Source organism: Linepithema humile, chromosome 4, assembly GCF_040581485.1.
Source record: "Linepithema humile isolate Giens D197 chromosome 4, Lhum_UNIL_v1.0, whole genome shotgun sequence".
NCBI classification, from domain to species: domain Eukaryota; kingdom Metazoa; phylum Arthropoda; class Insecta; order Hymenoptera; family Formicidae; genus Linepithema; species Linepithema humile.
The window spans coordinates 14102660-14126539 of NC_090131.1; the positions used below are offsets into that span (position 1 = coordinate 14102660).

General features: G+C 32.9%; 2 protein-coding genes, 2 long non-coding RNA genes and 1 pseudogene across 4 annotated transcripts; 3 read left to right on the top strand and 2 right to left on the bottom strand.

Annotated features, from left to right (window-relative positions):
• The first annotated feature begins 612 nt into the window (after positions 1-612).
• Positions 613-3669, top strand: LOC136999541 (uncharacterized). The gene is made up of 3 exons (XR_010889901.1): positions 613-2398; positions 2520-2693; positions 2865-3669. It is a non-coding gene; the product is annotated as an uncharacterized lncRNA (long non-coding RNA).
• A 9805-nt stretch (positions 3670-13474) lies between these two features.
• Positions 13475-16630, bottom strand: LOC136999774 (uncharacterized). The gene is made up of 3 exons (XR_010890090.1): positions 15399-16630; positions 14687-14885; positions 13475-14323 (listed from the first exon to the last, which is right to left on the bottom strand). It is a non-coding gene; the product is annotated as an uncharacterized lncRNA (long non-coding RNA).
• Positions 16631-16892: 262 nt separating this feature from the next.
• Positions 16893-18959, top strand: LOC136999550 (uncharacterized; annotated as a pseudogene).
• Positions 18960-19117: 158 nt separating this feature from the next.
• LOC136999772 (uncharacterized) lies at positions 19118-20447 on the top strand. Its single transcript, XM_067354483.1, has 2 exons — positions 19118-19518; positions 19628-20447. The coding sequence occupies exons 1-2, from the start codon at positions 19303-19305 to the stop codon at positions 20336-20338; spliced, it is 927 nt and encodes a 308-aa protein (XP_067210584.1). The 5' UTR covers positions 19118-19302; the 3' UTR covers positions 20339-20447.
• Positions 20423-22588, bottom strand: LOC136999773 (uncharacterized). Its single transcript, XM_067354484.1, has 7 exons — positions 22415-22588; positions 22084-22210; positions 21883-21957; positions 21532-21774; positions 21301-21471; positions 21120-21226; positions 20423-20883 (listed from the first exon to the last, which is right to left on the bottom strand). Exons 1-5 carry the CDS (start codon positions 22427-22429, stop codon positions 21407-21409), a joined length of 525 nt encoding a protein of 174 aa, XP_067210585.1. The 5' UTR covers positions 22430-22588; the 3' UTR covers positions 20423-20883; positions 21120-21226; positions 21301-21406.
• Positions 22589-23880: the final 1292 nt, after the last annotated feature.

The following is a 23880-nucleotide window of genomic DNA, read 5'->3' on the forward strand; positions in this document are numbered from 1 at the left end:
ACAGTTCTTGTCAGGGTACCATAGTTAGTGAAGAATACGACACAGTAATTTTTGTAAGGTCTCTTTTGGGTTAATAAAAGATCACTTCAGTGTGACATTTTCTGTTTCCTTACTACTGTCTCTGGTAGTTTACTTCCAAATGGCTTCTCTAACAGAGTAAGAAAGAATTTCTCTTTTAATGATGAGAGGTTGGGGGGACAGGCAGAGATCGTACAATGAAGTTGTGAATTTATTTAATGCGACGTTCCGCGTTGGCGAAGCAGGTATTTCTAAGGGAACTGTTTCTAAAACTATTCGGCAATTTGAAGAAACTGGAAGTAATAAAAGTCGTCCAAAACCTGGACGGCCGAAATCCGAAACAAACGAAGAACATCAATTTGAAGTAGCCCTATCATTCGTTGAAAATCGTAGATTATCTACTAGAAATGGAGCTCGACAGCTTGGAATGAGCCAACGTTCAGTTCTTAGGAATTTAAAACACGTAAAATTTCATCCTTACAAAATTCATCTTTACCAAGAGTTAAATGAAGATGATTTTGACCGTCGAGTGCAATTTTGTGAAATTATGATGGATAGAATTCATCAGGATCCTAATTTTCTGCACCTTATCGCTTTTACAGATGAATCCACATTTCAACTTAATGGGGAAATTAATCGTCATAATTTCAGGTATTGGAGCGATGAAAATCCTCATTGGCTACTTGAAGCTCATACACAAACACCACAAAAGTTGAATGTATGGACAGGCTTAATTAGAGATCGAATAATTGGGCCTTTTTTCATACAAGGCAATTTGGATGGAAAAAAATATCTGGATTTGCTCATAAACGACATCGTTCCAGCTATACAAGAAATAACTGGCGATGATTTTAATGAGGTTTGGTTCCAACAAGACGGTGCACCATCGCATTATCAAAATATTGTAAGAGATTACTTGAATGTTACATTCCCGAATCGGTGGATAGGTCGGAGAGGAACAATCGAATGGCCAGCAAGGTCCCCTGACCTAGCTCTACCTGACTTTTTTCTTTGGGGTTACATAAAAAGTAAAGTTTACATAACCCAACCTCGTGATTTAGCAGAACTGAGATAGCGAATCGTAGATGTTTGCACACAAATACCGCCTGAAATGGTGTTCAGTGCTATTGAGAATTTTTATATTCGACTAGGGCGCTGCCAAATAGTCGATGGAAGACACTTTGAACACTTGCCTTAAGAGTGTCCTTAAAGGCATCGATCACGCCACGGTGGTGGGTTTGAAAGCTTCAGATCGGAAACGATCGCATTTTTACACACACACACACACACACACACGCGCGCACACACACACACACACACACACACACGCTAGACAAGAGTTCACCTTCACGCGGTGTCCGGTGATAACAGGCATTCCTGGTTAACGAACTCACTTACATACAATTTTTTTGGTATTTTTTACGTTTTTCTCGCAACCTACTGAACAGTGCCAAAAAATTGCTCCGGATTTGAAATCAGCATGTCAAAATACATAGGAAAACTTATCTTCCTCTCGTTTGTGGAGGAGGGGGAGCTTAATGTGACATTTATCTTAAAACTTTCCAAATGTACGATAAAAATAGACGTTCTCGTTTTTTGAAAAAATGGCCGTGACCTTGATATGACCTTCAAGGTCACGGTCAAGGTCATATTCCAATGTAAAATTTTCCGCTCTTTCTGAATCTACGATGAAAAATGGGAGTTCCTATTTTAAAAAATGGACTTGACCTTCATATGACCTTCAAGGTCACGGTCAAGGTCATATTCCGATGTAAAATTTTCCGCTCTTTCTGAATCTACAATGAAAAATGGGAGTTCCTATTTAAAAAAATGGACTTGACCTTCATATGACCTTCAAGGTCACGGTGAAGGTCAAATCTAAGGTCACCATTAAAAAGCCAGAGAAATTTCCTAAAACTTTTGTATTTAACATTTTTTCGTAAAATGCCTTCCTCAAAACTTATTCGGGGGTTTCCATACTTTTGCCTCACCCTGTATATACATACTAGAACGCGCACGGTTTCTCTACTGACATAGTATAGATATAATAGTAGCGACACTCCTTATGTACTTTAGGACCTGATTTTCATTGCGCATGTCCGTAGCCACCATATTCTTAGCCGAAACTTACGTACACGTGACATAACCTCAGATGACAGTTTAGCTGACATGAGTTTAACACAAACCTACCAATTTTACACATATGTTTCTACGTGTAAGTTTCTACATGTAAGTTTCTACGTGTGATAAGTGTTATAAAAGTAAGTTTTCAATTAATAAGTAAAATGAGTGCAAGAGCATATTGTGCTGCCGCAAACTGTCCAAACAATTCTTGGAATTGTTCTTACAGTTTCTTTAGATTTCCAAAAGAATCAGAAAGGTAATTTACTTAAATATCTTTTTGTATATAAAAACAAGATGTTTTAAATATTGTTATTCATAAAATTAACATATATAATTATATTAAGTTAATATAGTAATATATTCAAAATTATTTATAGATGCAGACAATGGATAAACGCAATAAAAAGACAAGATCTAATTAACAAAGAGAGTATTGTTTTATATAAAAACTATAAATTATGTGCAACACACTTTCATACTAATATGTTTCTCAATGATTTACGAAATAGATTACATGCACATGCTGTACCAACAATTTTGGAAAATGCACAGTAAGCAGATTTTTTAATTATAAAAAGAATTAAATAATTTTATGTAAAAAGCTATTTATTTTATATTGCTTTAAGTAAAAAATAATTTAAAAAATAATTATATCTAAAAATAATACATCTACGTATATCTTTTATAAAATTACATATCATATATAATAACATTGTTTATAGGCTAAATGATTCCTGCACAGAGATCAGTACAGAAGCAACTCAGACAAATACATTAACTATTAATACTTCAGACAATCAATCAGAAGTTTTATCTACAGATACTTATAGCTAGATAATTATAGCTCGATAGAAGAAACAACCAATTTGTCAGAAGAAACAACCATTGAAAAATCAAGAAATTTCTGTGCCAAGAGAAAACAATTAACGCCATTAGTAATTCGTATTCCAGACAATCAGCTTAGTCCACCATCAGAAAAATTTCCATCAGCGTTAACTCAAACATCAAATATATTATCTGCGAATAGTCCACGTAAAGAAAAATTGCGATCAAAATTGAAAAAATTGCAAAGAATAAATACAATACTAAAAACAAAATTAAAGCGTAAGAAGAAAGTAGAAAATATCACAGAAACAGATTTTCTAAAACTTTGTAATAAATTTGTGCCAAAAAATATACAATTTTTTATCACAGAGCAAATTAAATTACAAAAATCTAAAAATGGGACTAGATATACACAAGAATTCAAAAGATATGCATTATTACTTTTTTTTATGTCGCCAAATGCCTATAGATTTTTGCAAAAAACTTTTAATTTACCATCTATTAGATGCTTACAAAGATTTATTGAAAATTGGCCAGAAGAACCTGGAATAAATGATATAGTATTTAATGCAATTAAGAACAGAATGGCTACAATGGAAAAAATGAATCAAATATGTATTTTGTCACACCTTTAATACAACAATTTTATAAATAAATATATATGTATAAATAAATACTAATAAATATAAAATTGAAAAATAATATTTTCGAATAATTTTTTGAGTTATCATTAAGTCCTATATTATTTTACTCAAAACCTTTAACACACTTTCCAAATCAATTTTTCATAAAATCGAATCGTATAGAATGTCCGGATTGAATTCAGGATCCACCGATTATAAATCGATCATTATCACATAAAGTTACTCATTATCATTTTTAATATACAGGGTGTCTGGCAATAATCGCCCCACCGGTCATATACAGGTAGAGGAGGTCAAATCGAGTAGAAAAGTCCTTTACCATTTTTTAATTTTCATAATAAGTACTGAGTAATTAACGAAAAAAGATCGGCGAATCCGCGCGAGTAAAGCGCGCGCGGTGAGAAGAACGTCCCATTGCTACGCGATCACTAGGACACAAGGATCTAGCGTTACGCGCCGCTCGTATGTTGCCATTGTCATTTGTAGAGCGCTACTCCCAACGCTTCATCGCGCGCCTAGTGATCGCATAGCAGTGGGATGTCCTTCTCGCTGCGCGCGCTTTACTCGCGCGGATTCGCCGATCTTTTTTTGTTAATTACTCAGTACTTATTATGAAAATTAAAAAATGGTAAAGGACTTTTCTACTCGATTTGACCTCCTCTACCTGTATATGACCGGTGGGGCGATTATTGCCAGACACCCTGTATACATATTGGTGTGTTATTTTTCATTATAACAATAAAAATATTATTAAAATAATATTAATTTAATTCTGTTATTTTATTCTTATTATAAATATAAAAAAGTAAATTTCTATAAAAGGGTTAGACAAATAACATTACAACAAATAATATTTTACTTAAATATTTGTGTTTTTTTAGGAAAAAATACAATAACTATGTGTATGTACAAATTTTCGGTAGTATATATCGATTTAAATATTGCGGGACGAGTGCCGCCATTTTAGGCTGAGAATATAGCGACTAGTCTCAAGGTCACAAAAATCGGATACACGGAACATCAAAGGCACCGCTATATACTGTCGCTACTATTATATCTATACTATGCTACTGATGAGTCCACGAAAGAGAGCATCACAACAAGGATTTCTGTCTTTGTTTGTACAGTCTCATCGAAAATTCTTTTCGTAAACAGATTATAGGCGCGTGAACCGCGTTTAACCTTCACCACTTTTCGTTCTTTCAACTTTTGTGTTAGACTGTACTCGTAAATTTCAACCAATAAGCGTCGACGAGACAAAGCCAGAAATCCTTGTTGTAATGCTTTCTCTCGCGGACACTTCAGTAGAGGCCGTGCGCGTTCCAGTATGTATATATCTCACAAAAATAAACCTTTTTTTTTAAAAAAAAGGTAAAAAAAGGGCGCCACGTACACGCCTTGTTGTATTAAAAAAAGTTTTTATCATAAAAAACTTTTCAAAAAAATTGTCTTCTCAAAAAAGTTTTTCTCATAAAAAACCTTTCAAAAAATCTTTTTCTCATAAAAAAAGCCTTTAAAAAAATTTATCTTATTAAAAAAAACCTTTTAAAAAAATTGTCTTCAGAAAAAGTTTTCCTTATAAAAAAATCTTTCAAAAACAGTTTTTCTCATTAAAAAAATCTTCTAAAAAAATTCTTTCCAAAAAAAGTTTTTCTCATAAAAAAACCTTTCAAAAACAGTTTTCCTCATTAAAAAAACCTTCTAAAAAAATTGTCTTTTCAAAAAAAGTTTCTCATCAAAAAAACCTTTTAAAAAATAGTCTTTTTAAAAAAAGTTCTCATAAAAAAACCCTTTCAAAAAAATATTTTTTTATAAAAAATCTTTCCAAAAAATTGTACTTTTAAAAAAAGTTCTATATACCAAACAAAGTAAAATTTGCTATATATTTTGTCTATAAAAGAGGTGATATCAGAAAATAACGCCAAGTTTAAATAAAACCTTTCAAAAAAAGTTGTATTTATATATATTTAACCAATAAGCATCGATAAGACTGTATTTAGTTATTTTTGCATCTTTATCTAGTTATTTATTTAAAAATTATATTCATATCTACATTTAGTTTATTTTTTTTCAAGCAAAACATTTTAAAATAATTGCATCTATATCTAGTTACTTTTGCATGTATATTTAAAAATTATATTTCTATTTACATCTAGTCAATTTTTATGAGGTATACATTTTAAAATAATTGCATCTGTATCTAGTTACTTTTGTTTCTATATTTAGTTATTTTAAAATATTTGTGTTTATATTTTACATAGTTAATTTTTATTAAATATACTTTATAAAATAATTGCATTTGTATCTAGTTATTTTTTTTATATTTGTATCTAGTTAAATAAAAAAATTTTTCAAACTTAATCAAAGTAAAAAAATATTACAAAATTTCGCAAAAAACTTGGCGCTGCTATAAAATAGCCTTAAAATTTCGGCTCAAACAGACTAGAGCGACGGAGCGGCGAGCGGCGACGTTATAGCCAATCAACTTACAATTTTACCGTAAGAACAAGAGTTTAATTGATTATCGCGTCGCCGTTTGCCGCTCTGGTCAATTTGAGTCATTATAACACTTATGCCCGATTCCACCAACGTAGATTAACTTTAATCTCGGTTCAACTTACTCTTCACCTTTTTCTAATTCTTAGAAAAAGAAGAGTAAGTTGAACCGAGATTAAAGTTAATCTATGTTGGTGGAATCGGGCATTAATCATGTAAATTGTAAAATTATTGCCCATTTTTATTGCTCTATAATATTTTAAGATGTATAATAATATTTTGAGGTTATTTTATAGCAGCGCCAAGTTTTTTGCGAAATTTTGTAATATTTTTTTATTTTGATTAAGTTTGAAAAATTTTTTTATTTAACTAGATACAGATATAAAAAAAATAACTAGATACAAATGCAATTATTTTATAAAGTATATTTAATAAAAATTAACTATGTAAGATATAAACACAAATATTTTAAAATAACTAAATATAGAAACAAAAGTAACTAGATACAGATGCAATTATTTTAAAATGTTTTGCTTGAAAAAAAATAAATTAAATGTAGATATAAATATAATTTTTAAATAAATAACTAGATAAAGATGCAAAAATAACTAAATACAGTCTTATCGATGCTTATTGGTTAAATATATATAAATACAACTTTTTTTGAAAGGTTTTATTTAAACTTGGCGTCATTTTCTGATATCACCTCTTTTATAGACAGAATATATAGCAAATTTTACTTTGTTTGGTATATAGAACTTTTTTTAAAAGTACAATTTTTTGGAAAGATTTTTTATGAGGAAATATTTTTTTGAAAAGGTTTTTTATGAGAACTTTTTTTAAAAAGACTATTTTTTGAAAGGTTTTTTTTATGAGAAACTTTTTTTGAAAAGACAATTTTTTTAGAAGGTTTTTTTAATGAGGAAAACTGTTTTTGAAAGGTTTTTTTATGAGAAAAACTTTTTTTGGAAAGACAATTTTTTTAGAAGATTTTTTTAATGAGAAAAACTGTTTTTGAAAGATTTTTTTATGAGGAAAACTTTTTCTAAAGACAATTTTTTTGAAAGGTTTTTTTTAATAAAATAAATTTTTTCAAAGGCTTTTTTTATAAAAATAACATTGAAACACGAGTCACGAGTTCGTATATATTAGAAGCGAATGTAATTGGCCGTGTAATCCGTATGATTTTACATTGTAGTTTGTAGTAAAAAATATGTCCCAGGAACATCCTCCACAATTGTGTGTGCTTCACGACCAACTGTGAGCCTTTTTCAGAGAACATTTTCACTACGGTGCTCAATCTTTCAGTCTCGGAGGAAGACCTAAAAAAATTACATTATTACATACCTAAAAAAATTATATTATTACATATTTAATAAAAAAACTAAAATTAATTCAATATTACCATAATTTGTACATCAATATATAATCACTAGCAACACTACGATGCTCAATCTTTCAGTCTCGGAAGAAGACCTAAAAAAATTACATTATTACATATTTAATAAAAAAACTAAAATTAATTCAATATTACCATAATTTGTATATTTTCTATAAAAATAACATTGAAACACGAGTCACGAGTTCGTATATATTCTTAGAAGCGAATGTAATTGGCCGTGTAATCCGTATGATTTTACATTGTAGTTTGTAGTAAAAAATATGTCCCAGGAACATCCTCCACAATTGTGTGTGCTTCATGACCAACTGTGAACCTTTTTCAGAGAACATTTTCACTACGGTGCTCAATCTTTCAGTCTCGGAGGAAGACCTAAAAAAATTACATTATTACATATTTAATAAAAAAACTAAAATTAATTCAATATTACCATAATTTGTATATCAATATGTAACGGTGCGTATTTTTACGCCTCACGGGCGGTGCGTAATGATGCGGAATTTTGACGGTGTGCGGATTTTTTCGATGCGGAATTACGACGGTGTGTAGTTAGCGAAGCGGATTCTTACGACGCGGAATAACTCGTCGGTTTGCCAGAATTCGTTCGTGTGGTTTATCGGGAGACTCCAAATTAAATATATTTTAAAGAAAAAATAAATATTTATTCAATAGAGCGTGTAAAAAGAAAACATTTATAAATGAGTACATAAGTAATCGGTTAATACTATCTAATATCTTAATGGTATAGACGGATACAACTATCGGAAGTAAATAAGTAATCGGTTGGACGAGTAAATGTTGCGACGGTACATGTGTATAATTCTAATTGCGAACGAATGAATAATGAACGGAAAATAAACGGCGTAAATCGTTGGTGCGCTTTTGGCTGAATTATAAACAAATTAAATTATTTAATCGGTCGGTTTCGTACGGTACGGAGCAAAGTAATAAAAAATAAGTGATACCGCGTATATCCGAGCCTTGCTGAGTCGACGACGGTTGCCGGTACGCTGTGTCCTAAGACAGTGAGAGACTTCTCTCGTGCAAGGGGGTATCGGAAGTCGAACGCCGGGAACACCCGACCGAGGCAGAGAACACCCTGCCCCTAGAACGACGGAGAGTCGGAAGTCGAACGCCGAGACACCCGGCCGAAGCAGAGAACACCCTGCCCCTAGAACGACGGAGAGTCGGAAGTCGAACGCCGAGACACCCGGCCGAGGCAGAGAACGCCCTGCCCCTAGAACGACGGAGAGTCGGAAGTCGAACGCCGAGACACCCGGCCGAGGCAGAGAACGCCCTGCCCCTAGAACGACGGAGAGTCGGAAGTCGAACGCCGAGACACCCGGCCGAGGCAGAGAACGCCCTGCCCCTAGAACGACGGAGAATCGGAAGTCGAACGCCGAGACACCCGGCCGAGGCAGAGAACACCCTGCCCCTAGAACGACGGAGAGTCGGAAGTCGAACGCCGAGACACCCAGCCGAGGCAGAGAACGCCCTGCCCCTAGAACGACGGGGTACAGGAAGTCGAACGCCGAGACACCCGGCCGAGGCAGAGAACGCCCTGCCCCTAGAACGACTATCGGGATGGGAGCGAGTACGACCGGAGCTTCAGAGTGCGCCCTGAGGCTTGTCCGAGTCGTACTCGGGGAATGGGTCTCGAACGGTTCCGCGAGCCGGCTTTTATACCGGCCGCGCTACCCCCACTTGGGGTGCTACCCTACCCGGCAGCTACCCCTTCTTGAGCTTTTACCCTCGAGTTGGGGGATCGGAATGCGGCCCTAAATGGGGGTGCTCACGTGGAGCCCGCGTGACACTTAGTAACAGCGCGTGCTGTTACAAATATATAATACATTTAATGCCTGCGTTCAGCAAAAGAAACAACAAATTTTGCAGTATATCATATGTCACTTTACTGCATATTTATCAACATGATATACCACACTGCAAATTTGTTGTTTCTTTCTGCTGAACGCATTCATTAAATTATATGTTTATATATCTTATTTTATAATATTTTTAATAACGTTTTATTATAAAATGTCAGGATACAAACATTACATACCTGCACCAATGTGCATTCCACTAATTCCACTAACCACAGAATATACTAAAATATTGGGCTTGTTCGTTTTAGCTACACTGGGGCTGCTCTGGGTCTGCTCTACACAGGATAATACAGGACAGATAAATAGTTTGTCTCGTATTATCTTGTTTAGAGCAGACCCAGAGCTGCCCCAGTGCAGCTAAAACGAACAAGCCCATTATAAGAGTGTTGTCAGCATGCTTGCTACACTTCTGCACTTTAAGACCGAGAAAAATTTATTTTATAAAGAATAGTATTATTTTCTTAGAACATATATACTGGAAGGGGCATAGCTGACTTGCCGTTGTCCTCAACATCTATCTATCCTTGTCTGTACATCTTATTGCAATACGCATGCGTCGATTATGTTGATGTGTGTGATGACAAACTAGACAAGCTTATCTATGACAAGCCTTCCAATATAATCAAGTCTAAAGAAATAATCATAAAAAAGTATACAAAACTAATACTATTTAAATGTTACGTCCTGTACGGACCTTTCCCTTGCACAAGTTTCTCGCGACCAGTCGGGAAAATTCAAAGAAACGTTCCGAAAATATTATTTAATGATTTAAGATCCCGAATGTACCATAATAATCTTTTAGGCCTTCAATCGAAAATTTGTCGAGATAAGACACGCGACCGCGATAGTAGACTTTGAATTTTCGCCGACAGAAAAGCCGACGGAACGATATACATGTCATTCGAGCAATCCATTTATTAATCTTCAAACAACCTTTTTTATCTTATTTTTATTAACAACCCCTCGGAAGGAATGTCTCCCTTCCAGAACCCAAAATTTCGAGTATAAAAGGAAGACACCCACCCGTGAAAGCGGCAGTTAAGCAGTTTTTAGTTAGAGAGTCAGCCAGTTAGTAGAGAGAGGCTTTTAGTATTACCCGAACAGTTTGAATATTGGGACTTAGAAACAATTCGCAACATTTTTAATTGACTGTAAGAGTTTGTAATAAAATAGATTCAGTAAAGTGTCTGTTAAAACTGAAACCGTGTGAGCTTTTCGAGCGCGGTATAGCTCGTCGGAATCCAGGTTCGGTCGGTTGGGGGTGTGTCAAAGAAAATGCGTTTAGTTAATGGTAAATTAGAAGACGTGTTTATTTAATTTAGTATGTTTGATGACTGTGTGTGTACATGCGATGCGAAAGAATTATTAAGCAACGGCTGAATAATTATTTGAGCTAGGTAAAATACATATGAAAGGATATATCGGTGAAATCAGTAACAGAATATCGGTGAAATAATTATTTGGCAATGGCGAAATAAATCTTGAGGCGGCGTGGAATAAATATAAAGCAGCGTGAACGTAAGCGAAGTATCGGCGGTAGCAGAATAATTATCTGAACAACGGTGAAATAATTATTTTAAAGCGGCGCAAAATAAAAGCGAAAGCAACGTGAAAATAAATGTGAAATATTGGCAATAATGAGATAATTATTTGAGCGGCGGCGAAATAATTATTTAGTGTGACGTGAGGCGTCTTGGTGCGGTCGGTGAGAGCGCAAGCGCGGGTGATCGTGTCGCAACGGTTGGTACGATACGGAGCGCTGGTCGGTGAGTGCGTTCGTAGTATCGCGAGTCTGTTCGATCGTAGATCGATGCGGACTATTCGGCGGCGCGGATTGGTCGACGTGGTTTTGCTTGCCGGACGGATTACGATTTTGAAAACTCGGCGAATAAACGCGGTATCAGGACTTAGGTTGCCGATTACGCTCGGCGGGAGTACGAGGATGCTCGTACGAAGGCGGAATCTTAGAACGGCGACTTAGCTTGGTATGCGGAAATGCCCGCAATACGAAGTTCGGTGGCCTAGAGGAGCCAAGTACGCTCGGCGGGTATACGAATAGATTCGTATGCGGGAATCAAGAATACCGAGGACGCTCGGCGGTACATGAGGATACTCGTGTGCTGGCACAGGTATACGAAAAACCGAGTATGCTCGGTTGAGGACTACGAGGACACTCGTAGAGGGATGTTCGCTGTCTATCAGCGAACGGAGTCTGGTGAGAAGACGTTCAGCCGGGCCTCTTTTATACCCGGCTGGCGGCCGAATGATTTCGAATCGGCAAGCATCGGCGGTTTCGGCGGCGAGTCCCCCACAAAACGGAATTTCGGAACGGTCGGGTGTGGGGGATTTTCGGCGGTTGACCGCCGCTGTTTTTGATAGGAAATTTATCGGCGCGCGATGCGCCCTTGGTGGGCTACGGACGATGGACGGTCCGTAGCCGTAACGATGCAGCGGGCTGCATCGTTACAAAACTATTCGATCTCTTTTCTCGTGTACAACCTACACCCTACCTAACACCCAACCACCCAGTTATCTCTCTGAATCAGCACTCAGAACTATTTGCTCCGGTGCGGACCACCGCACGTTGTACTTGGTTTCTGTATCCCCGCTAATCGTGGTGCGGACCACCGCACGCTTTTAGCCTGGAATTTTCAGATTGACGACATTATCCTTCATGCCCAAATCTAAGACGCGAGGTGGGGGAGTAAAATACCGTGCGCGCCAATTACTTCTCCAGTACACGAGACCGGTTACGGAAGACAATTCAGAATACATCGGTGTTCAAAGAAATTATTTTGACTACGAATACGAGGATCTGTGCAACGCCTCCGATCAGTTTTCCCGGCGCGAAGGATATAACGCTCATCGGCCGTGGCCCTTCACTCTCATCCCCCTCAGCTGCAATCAATCTCCGATCGACCCAGTGCGGATACCACTAACTGACCCCAGGAGGATCAAGTACACCTCAAGGCCGACTACACCTGGACTTTAGGATTGGAGATCTAAACACATTTCGAAGACATCCAAGTAGTAAGTCTAATTTTCACAATCATCTCTCTCTCTCTCACCTCTCTCTCTCTCAAACACCTCTCCTTTTGAAAAATTGCACAAGGTTCCGCCCTTGGTAAAAGGAGTTAATTCTCTTGACCAGAAAAGGGAACCACGAACGATTGGTTGAGGCCTCTAACAGGGTAATATCGATCTTTACGATCGTTGACCTGTTCTCAGCCAAGGAAAATCGTTCGGCTCGCGCGGTCGCCTCTCCTCATACCGACCAGCGAGCAAACACCACAAATTTATACTTTTATTGTTGCGTCCGTCCGTATACCTGACCCGCTCCTTTCCCTCCAGGTTAGGACGTAACATAAACATTAATGAAGTTTTTAAATATTTTTTTTATTATTTATTATAATAATTTTTATTGTACTAGTTACTATATATACAAGATATAATTAAAATAAGATAACAAACTTTAGAGGAGCGAGAATATTACATAATAATAAATATTACTTTTTTATTTTTCATTAATAATATATTTTTTATATCAGTAACAGTGGGTTTGACGGACATATGTTGATGTCAAATTTTTTTTCATGTTTGGTCTCGCTCCTCAAAGTTTGTTATCTTATTTTAGTTCATCCTGTACATCCTGTATATAATTATTGTTCATTACAGTATTTGTTTTTGGTTATGTGCATCATTATTTTTATTTTATTTTGCAAGACTATTATTACATATTACTACATATTATTATATATAATTTATAATATATTGCAATTATATTATAATATAACTTAAAGAATAAATTGTTATAATCAAATTTTCAAATGCCTTCCACCTATTTTAAATCTTTCTACTTTCCCTACTGAAAAAAATCACGTGATAAAATCAAGTGATAAAATTACATAACAAAATCACGTAATTAATGACTAAGTAAATTACGTAATGAAATGTTCCAAATCAGTACATGATTTTTGAAAATTACATGGTTTGAAAAATCACGTAATGTTAGAAAATCATGTGATTTTATAGCAATCATATTTTAAAGAGCTGAATGATAGAAATAGAAAAACGAAAAAATATACAATTTTGATTTAGATATGTTTATTAATTTTGCATGTAGTAATGGAATTACATTATGTAGTCTCGATAAATGTAGCAATAAAATTACATTGTGATATCTTAATTATATAAAAACATTTTTTTTTAATAAAACATTTTGCATATGAAAACTAAAAACATACAAAAAATTCAGGCGTTTAAGCCAGAATTGCGTGTATTCTCTATTGAAAATACCCGTTAAATTGTTTAATTGCATAATTAATAACGTTATTTTCAAGAGTTTTCATCAGTTAAATCGCATAACGAAATCATGTAATTTTATCACGAAGAATTTAAAAACATTTTATTAAATAACAAAAAGGCCTCCAAACATGTAATCTGTTACTTAAATTATCGCCATTTGTTTATAACATCATAATTCTCATTTATACGTAAAAAACGATTAATAAAAATACAGATTCGGCACTGGACATATATACATCATGTTATCTATATTCATAAAAACGCAAACTCTTTCAATGCTGTTAGTGTCTTTTATTATTCTTTCATTATCAAACTCCTTAAAAATTCATAATTTTTAAGAATTTTGAACATCATAAAATATATACATTATATAAATAAAATAAAAATAATAGTATACTAGCTATAATTAAAATAATAGTTATAATTAAAATAAACAATTAAATGTTTGTAAAAATTTATAACAATACGTGATTGAAATATTACCGTTTCTTTTTGAGTTTCGTTAGGCTCTGGATTTTCTTTTTCTAATATTTCTTTATTATCTAATATTTTTTGTACGGCATCACTGTAGCGCATTTTTTTAAAGACATAACGTTGTTTGTTATGTTACAAGTCCTCTTCATTAGCTGCAAAGAATTACACATTAGTAAAAACGTAATAAAATCACATTATTTGCTGAAAAGAAGAAATACTTATTAGATGTATTCAGTAAAAGATTAGAATGAATAATACAATTATTGTTATAAGAGAAAGTAATATCAAAGCTACAAAAAAATAAATTACAGAATCTTTTTACATAACACATACATAATACCAAGCTAGAATAGAGTATAACAAACAAAATAAAAAAAAAAATGAAAAAAATCAGTTTGTAGAAAAAAGTTTTAAAAGAAAACAAAGAATACCGCAAAAGATTTGAAGAAAAAAAGGAAAGTATTAACTTTTCACTTAAAATTAAAAGTTATTATAAGAATAAATTTTGTACATACTTCCTACTTCCATAATTTGAGCTGCGATCAAACTTTCTTCATTGGTTATAGTATTCAGTCTTTTTACAAAATATGGATCTTCATACTTATCCAGAACTGTAAAATCTTTTATTTTGTCAATAGAAATAATGTGGATTTTTTTGCTCTCATCATTGAAATAACGTACACTAGCAAATTTAATTTGTGAATCCATAATACCCTATAAAAAATATTTTTTAATTACATTTTCAAAACTTGAAAAACATTTTTAACTATCATAAGAAAATGATTCAAATGATATAGTATTACATATTTATATTATGATTAATATTGAATTCATTTTTAAATCATAAATAAAAACAAAATTAAATGTTTCTTACAATGTATATAAAAAATAATCATAAACTATTTTGAATAGAGATAAATGATAACATCTCTCATGAAATCGCACAGCATACCAAAAAAACGTCTAGAAAATGTTTTTGGGATGATAGGATATCTTCTGGATATTTTCTTTGAGTGTATTTTGGATATGGGTGCTGTCTGAACTATTTTGAGAACATCATTTTAATGATTATGTAATCTAAAAAAAATACAAAAAAAAGAATTTATATTTTAATTTGCTCTATAGTTATTTTTTTAGCAACACATTTTGCTAAATCAAATGAATCACTCTTCTCACTATTCAAGTAGACTGAGAACAAAAATTTTATAAAAAATGTTTATTACTTACCTCATGTGTGCTTCTGCAATCCAATAAAAAAAACACGATTGATTTTGTTCATTATTTATCGTTCAAGCTTCGTATTCATGGTGTCGCTCGTCGCTCATATTCAGCGACAAATGAGTCACGTGATTTCATATGTCGCTAACTTTGACTATCGCTCGTGTAAATGGGCTAAGCGATAAATTTTTTACAATTATATTGATTGTGTTGTGCGTGTTGTGTAAAATAAATACTCTAAAATGTCATATCAAGAAAGATATCACAAGTGGATCTGTCAACTTGCCGCGATTGTGTATAATAAAAATGAAGAGGAACGACGGAGAAATAAATTAATAGTAGCTGTATGCATTAATGAATGTACAAATTTGAAAAAAAAATATAAAAAAAAGAGGTTTTGGATTGATCCATTATTTGAAAGACGACGTGAACATGGATTTTATTATGTATCTGTGCCGAGATTAACACCAGAGAAGTTCCGGAATTATTATCGTATGACAGCTACGCAATTTGAGGAGTTGTTACACTTACAAGGGAACGTTCACAAGTGTCCCCCCCCGATTTGATTCTCCTTGAAATATGTTGTAAAACATACAATTTGAGGAGACACGTATTTTTTTATAGCTGCCCTATCTCAAATTTAAGGGGTGAAACACCCCTTTGAAAAAAAACGGTTTTTTTCTTTGTGTGTAACTATCGCCAAAACCGTAGGAGATATAAAAAAATGTTTCAAATAGAAGTTGTAGGGCTTGTAATGGGCTATATAACTGTGTAGTTGGATTTTCAAAAAATGTTATTTTTTTTAATTTACCCCCACCCCTTGTTATTATTTTTTCAAATTTCAAAATTTTTGTAATGACAAAAGTTGTAGCATTTTTTACGCTGAATTCAACCATATATGATTTTATTATGTTCCGAAATCGCATCTTTCAAAAATGAGTCATCAAGTATCACATTATATGTGTCGCGCTGCATGACGCATCGTTTATATCGCACTTGTGTTGTGCAATAGTCGCAAAATGAATATAAAAATAACATACAATATGTTATCACATATTTGAGGAAGAAAAATTTACTAAAATTGTTGCTAAAACATCCCTTCCACATTACATTCTTATAGATAATCACTGCATTTCGTGCGCAGCGCGTTGTTATATGCAAGTTAGCTATACATGTGTATATAAAATGTGAATATTATTTAATCATAAATTAAGAAAAACAAGTATAAATATATTATTAATTTGAAAACATCACGTTTGAGAGACGTGATTTTATACGAAAGATTAGATTATGTAATCATAAGTTAATAATAAACAAGTGTGAATGGAAGCTATAAATGCGTGCAAGAGGCCTACATTCATAGTCTGTGAAACGAACTTGGTGAAATCATATCTGCAACTGTTTTTCTTTTCTTAAATTTAATTTTCGGGAAAAGAATTATCAATTAAAATGATTATCAATCTACTCAACGTTGCTAGACTTTTACTAACATCAATAACTACTATGTATCTTATGGAAACGCCAGTAAATAAAGCCGAAATAGAATTAAAAGAAAATATTCAGAAGTTAATATTGGAGAATATTCATCAATTTAACGGATTAGAAGTGACAGAAGAAACATCGCTTGATTATGAAGAACCTGATAAATTGCATACCTTTGAAATTATTGAAGAAAATGAGGAAGCATGGAATGAAGATAATTCAAATTCTCACAATTGGCAATGCCATGATGACGACAATTTTGATGTTTCTTACAAAAGGCGAGCTGTTGAATATTGGCGGCAGTCGGACAAAGAAAATCGTCCTTTCAAGTCAGTACAACACACATTTAGAAGAATTTCATCTGTACGTCAATTGAGGCGACGGGAAGAACAGTTAGAGCACGGTGGAAATCGTCTTGAAAAATTATCTCATATTTCCAAAGCTACTCATGATAAATTTAATGTAGCTGTGCAGACAGGACTAATAATTCATGATGTTGATATAAAAAGATGGGCCTTGGAGCTCAAAGAGAAATAGGAGATTTAGATCCTGTATTTCAAGCATCTCCTAGTTGGCTATTACGATTTAAAAAGTCTCATCGAATTGTGTCCAGAAAAATAACAAAATTCATTACAAGAAAAACGTTAGAAGATTCTCATAATATACAAAGAGAAGCCGAAAATTTTGTAACCGTAGTAAAACCTCTCATTGAACGATTTGGATTGGAAAATGTATATAATACAGATCAAAGTGGATTTCAATTAGAAATCCACTCTGGAAGATCACTATCTGACCAAGGAATAAAGACAATAGACCGTGTGGTGCAGTCAGTATCATCAACTACACATTCGTACACTATTCAACCAACAATTTCTTGTGATGGAAAATTACTGTCACCTTTGTTTATCGTATTACAAGAACATAGTGGTACTTTTGGGCCTAGAGTACAAGAAAATTTATTTAGAGCATCAAATGTTATTGTAACTGCTTCGAAATCCGGTAAAATGACATCAGGTATGAGATAAATTTTAGCTTTTTATATCTTATAATATATTTTAATCTTATATAAAAATATTATTATAATTATAATTATTATTCACACTTTTCTTTCTATTTTATAGATCATTTTAAAAAATGGTTGGAAGAAGCTTATTTTCCAAATGTAGGCCGCGATAGTGTTCTTCTTATGGATTCATGGAGCGGGCAATGTCCAGCAATTGTTACTGATTTAACACCAATGGAAAAACAAGTTACTACTATGGTAATACCGAAAGAAACTACAGGAAAAATACAGCCGTTGGATGTTTACGGGTTTAGAATCTGGAAAAACTTTGCAAGAAGATTTTCGGATACTGTTCTATTATTGAATTATGATATAAATTTACATCAGCGAAATAATATTATAAAATTGCAATCTTTAATACACAATCAGTTATCATCTCCTCGATATCAAAATTTATTTAAATATTTATGGTTTAAAAGTGGATATACGAATGAAAGACCAGAAACATTTAAAAATCCAGTAGAATTTAGTTTTGAACAAACATCAAGCACATGTGACATTGAAGATTGCAATGATATAGCTGTAATACAATGTTCTTGGTGCGGAAAATCATTATGTTTAAAACATTTTTTTATAGAGTATCATTATTGTAACATCTATAACGGGTGTGACTAAATTTAATATATATAGCTTTAATAACAATTTTAGTAAACTTTTCTTCCTCAAATATGTGATAACATATTGTATGTCATTTTTATATTTATTTTGCGACTATTGCACAACACAAATGCGATATAAACGATGCGTCATGCAGCGCGACACATATAATGTGATACTTGATGACTCATTTTTGAAAGATGCGATTTCGGAACATAATAAAATCATATATGGTTGAATTCAGCGTAAAAAATGCTACAACTTTTGTCATTACAAAAATTTTGAAATTCGAAAAAATAATAACAAGGGGTGGGGATAAATTAAAAAAAATAACATTTTTTGAAAATCCAACTACACAGTTATATAGCCCATTACAAGCCCTACAACTTCTATTTGAAACATTTTTTTATATCTTCTACGGTTTTGGCGATAGTTACACACAAAGAAAAAAACCGTTTTTTTTCAAAGGGGTGTTTCACCCCTTAAATTTGAGATAAGGCAGCTATAAAAAAATACGTGTCTCCTCAAATTGTATGTTTTACAACATATTTCAAGGAGAATCAAATCGGGGGGGGACACTTGTGAACGTTCCCTTGTTAGTGGCACCTGCAATCACTAAACAAACCGTGATTAGAGAACCATTGCCTCCCGCAGAACGATTATCTATAACATTGAGGTTTACTTATCTTTATTTATAATTGCATTACGTCATTAATTAAAAAAATTATATTTGATCTAATTATATTTAGATATTTAGCAACTGGCGATTCGATGCATTCGATGTCGTATCATTATCTCGCTGGAGTATCGACAATAAGCAATGTTATACGTGAAACATGTAATGCTATATGGAACTCTATTTGTCGGGAAGTAATTCCACCATCAAAAACTACAGAGGAGTGGCTACACCTTGCTACAGAATTTGAAGAAAGATGGGATTTTAATCATTGCATAGGAGCAATTGACGGCAAACATGTTATTATTGAGGCAATGTCACTGATCAATGCTACACTTATCATTGAAGAAATTACAAGTTTAATGCCACAATATTCTTTATTTATTCTTTATTTAAATATTCTTTTTATTTCTTTTTTAGTGTCCACCTAACGCAGGATCATCTTATTATAACTATAAGAATAGCCATAGTATTGTTCTCCTTGCAATCTGTGATGCACAATATATGTTCACGTTCGTCGATATAGGAGCCTATGGTCGCCGCAGTGACGGTGGTATTTTTAAAGATTCAAAAATGGGTCTGAAATTCAATTCAAAGGAAATGAATGTACCTGCACCAAAACCTCTCAGCCCAGGTGGACCGCCTTTACCATATGTTCTGGTGGGTGATGAAGCTTTTCAGTTGACAGATTATTTGCTCCGGCCTTATCCAGGAAAAGGTGGTTTAAATAATGAGCGAAATATTTATAATTATCGATTGAGTCGAGCTAGAAGAACAATTGAGAATACGTTTGGTATTCTAGTCAGCCAATGGAGAATTTTGAAGCGACCGATCAATTGTAGTATAGAAAAAACAATTTTAATTGTTAAAGCCATCGTATGCCTCCATAATTGGATTCGTCGGAGGGATATTGGAGAAAATGAATACGTTACTCCAACACTAATTGATCAGGAAGATGATGACGGCTTTGTTCCAGGTTCTTGGAGAGGTTGTATAAATAATAGTGCATTTGCAGATATAACTCAGTGCGGTTCTAATAATAGTTCTCGTCGAGCAATGCAAATTCGAGAAGAATTTTGCAAATATTTTAATAGCGAAGGTGCCATACCGTGGCAATTCCATCATTGTTAGTTTTTATGATCATTTACTAATTGCATATATGCAATTTAAATGAAAATATGTAATATGACATTAAAAATTATAAAATGTAAGTGGTTAATTTAAAATTTATTATAAACTTTATTATAATAACATACAATCTTTTTTATAAACTTTAATATGCTTTTATAAACTTTTTTATAAACTTTTATAAACTTTGTTATATTGTATTTTACCAAAACAATAATAAAATGAAGCGAACAAATAAAACTTATACATACATATTTTGCAAAAATAGAATAATCAATAAGAAAATAAGAGAACTAAAATAATTAATAATCAATCTTCTTTTTGAAGTACATTATAAGTTAAGTTCATAATTCGTTGAATAACATCTAACTGATTCTTTCGATTCATCAATCTTAATCTGCATCCAATAACTGCTAAAGTCGAATCAATTTCATCGGGTTTGGGTGCTGATGGTATTACAAATGGAGTTGGTGGTTGACAGAGCGAATCGGCAATCCTTTCCAGTGCACTGGGCTGCTGTCCCATATTTTTTTTTTTTTTAGGCGCACCTATAATTTATTGGTTGTTTATTATTATTATTAAAATATCTTTTTACGCTGACGCTCGACGTTCAATTTCAGCATTACAAGACATCATGTGACTAAAAATAACAAATCTTTGCAGTATTTTCGACTACATGATGTCTTCTAATGTTGAAATTGAGCATCGAGCGTCAGCATATTATTTTTTGAAGATCACATTTTACTTTTAAACATTCAAACAGATATAAATATAAATCAAGTACCTAATACTTCTAACTCTTCATCATTATTGCCATCGCCAGTTGCATTATTTATTGATTCGCCAATACTTGAAGTGTCATCATCAGTGTCAATATTTGAAGCTTTTCCCCTAGAAATATAAAAATTACAAGTTAAAAATGAAACAGTTTGAAAACGTACCTAATAAAAATATTTAATTTTTACTTCTTGACAAGGCACAGATCGCGCAGAAACTCCATGGAGTCGTAATGGTGCCATTTTTGTGTAGGAGAAGGTCTAGCCGATCCACTGGGGTGATTTTCGGAATGAATTATTCGTCGGTAAACGTCATGTAAATTTTTAAATTTTTTTTTGCTTCTTCTCCGCTAAGCTTACCTGTAAGAAAAATTTTTCTTTGAATTATTCAGCCACAAATATTTTTAATGTTTTTTTTACCTCCCAATGTTTCAGACACTTCATCCCACAATTTTTTTGTCAATCGTAGGCATCGCTGCTCTAGTGGAATAGTAAAATCCCAGAGAGATCTTCTTTCTTGAACGGATAAAATTAAGAGTTCCTCGTCGTCATAATTAAACGTAGATTTCGTAGCTTTTCGATTATTTCTTTTATTGAGAGATCTAGTTTTATTTTCCCTTTGTGATGCTTCCTTATTTATTGTTGAAAGTATTTTAATAGTTCCTAAATTTTATTAGAAAATGCAGACTTAAGCCAGTAAGCAAAAACGCACTGTGTGTCATTGGATTAAGTTCTGTAATTTTCAGGATTTCAATCAAAATCACTATTTACCTGTAATGTGTTCACGAACTGGCAGAATGACATCTTCGTTGTCAACAAGGCTTCGTCGAACAATGCCATCATCATCTATATAAATAATAATATAAATTTTAATAAAATACTATTCTTATCAATGATAAAATGTAATAAAAGTTAAATATATATATATATATATATATATATATATATATATATATACTATATACATAATACCTGTTACTGGATAGAAGTAAAAATTTTCATCAATTAACAACCGATTATATCCTTCTATACAACTATGAGTTGGAATGTTTTTTTCCTCAATAATTATTTCACATATTCCACAAGTATGTACAGCTATCTGAAAATTTCATGAAATTATTACAATTTTACAATTTTTTTTGAAATTTAACAATTTATAATGTTTATTTTACTGTGATGTGATCACAGTTAACCTCAAAATTAACAAATTGGATTCTTTTGAACATAACGCTGTATTTATTTATTTACCTATTATAAAAGATTCTGAGTATGAATCTTGTATTAATTTATTTATTATACTTACATCTTGCAGTTCCATGTTTAAATTTCACATTTATGCGCGAGACCGATGTCGCTGAAAGTTGAATTTAATCCAACTTTTTAGCAGTGTCGCTGGCGACAAGAATTCGGTCACGTGACCACTCATCGCAGCGACAAGCGACACCATGAAATTGTACCTTCACTGTCTCTGATAAGACTCGTTACTGTTGAACAGTGATGCGATATTTCCCACAGCGGTCCCGGCTCCGCTGCCTCACACAACCTTACAGAAGCGCTACGTTACGTATCCGTGTGAGCTCGGCCGTTCAACCAATGGAAGAAAGCGAACAACTATGTGTTTTTTTTATACCAATTGATTCCTCTCATTATTTTGTGCATAAAAGTGTTGATGTAAGATAATTGAAAAATGAATATTTAACGAGATATTTTATAGTTTATGTAAAATTATGTCAAATTAAAGTATAAAATATCTTGTAAACCATTCAATTTTTGGCCATCCTAGTTTTATAACTTTTTACGACAAATATTATGAGAAATCGATTTATATAAAAAAATTAAAGTGGTTCCATTTAAAAAAATAAAAATGACCTTCAAATCTCAGAAGCGCTTCCATCCAAGGTCAAACAAATATCCCTATATTTTTTCCCTCTCCAAATCCTACAACTTTTATTTAAAAAATTTTATTATTTAACTCGGTGTTTCTGAGATATTTGAGTGGATTGTTTAAAATGAGACACCTTGTATTTCTCATTACTCTTGATAGCATTGCAGGCATAATAAATACAAAATATATTTTGTATTTATAAAAAATTATAAAGTAAGTAATTTTCCCAACTCGCCAATATACGCGCAACGCGCAAAAGTACAAGTACAGTGAGTATACAAAGTACAGTAAGTATATAGATACAAAAATACAGTGTCAACTACTGTAAATTATTTTAACCTGTAAATAACAGGTGTAAAAAAAAGTGGTACAATAGGGCTCCAGGCGACGATCCACTTAAAAAAAAATCGAACGCACCATAAGTGGAACCTCAAAGGTGGTGCGGAAGACCACTACTTATTAATAGTATTAATAAAATTACCAATCTACATCTATTTGACTGCAGTTTTAATATGCTACTGTGTTCCTCCACTAATCTCCACAGTACATATATATGTAGTTACTGCAGTAACTCTTGCTAATATGCAGTAGTTTAAAATAAATAATTAAAAGCTTTGCAGGTGTGTAATCCTTTATGTTGATAAATGTAAAATAACAAGCATGGCTAAACGAGTAAGGCGAATGGCAAGAATATTAAAAATCTCGTGTTTGAAAACTGTGATTTTGTAACTTTTTTTCCTTTTTCGATATTTATTTTAAGTAAATTATTAGATAATGTTTTTGGCTAAAAAAAATTATTTTATCTTTATTAAAAATATTCGCATATGTTAAATTAGCACTTTGTTGCAACATTGTAAAATAACTTCATTTTTCTATTAACAATA

Excerpts from the sequence above, each read along its gene's own strand:
- LOC136999773 (XM_067354484.1), bottom strand. Across the intron at positions 21,775-21,882 it reads AGTTCGTGAACACATTACAG|GAACTATTAAAATACTTTCA; the intron begins GTAAATAGTGAT and ends AATAAAATTTAG. Across the intron at positions 21,472-21,531 it reads AGTGTCTGAAACATTGGGAG|GTAAGCTTAGCGGAGAAGAA; the intron begins GTAAAAAAAACA and ends TTTTTCTTACAG.
- LOC136999772 (XM_067354483.1), top strand. The coding sequence starts at position 19,303 with ATGCATTCGATGTCGTATCATTATCTCGCTGGAGTATCGACAATAAGC. Across the intron at positions 19,519-19,627 it reads GCAAACATGTTATTATTGAG|TGTCCACCTAACGCAGGATC; the intron begins GCAATGTCACTG and ends TTTCTTTTTTAG.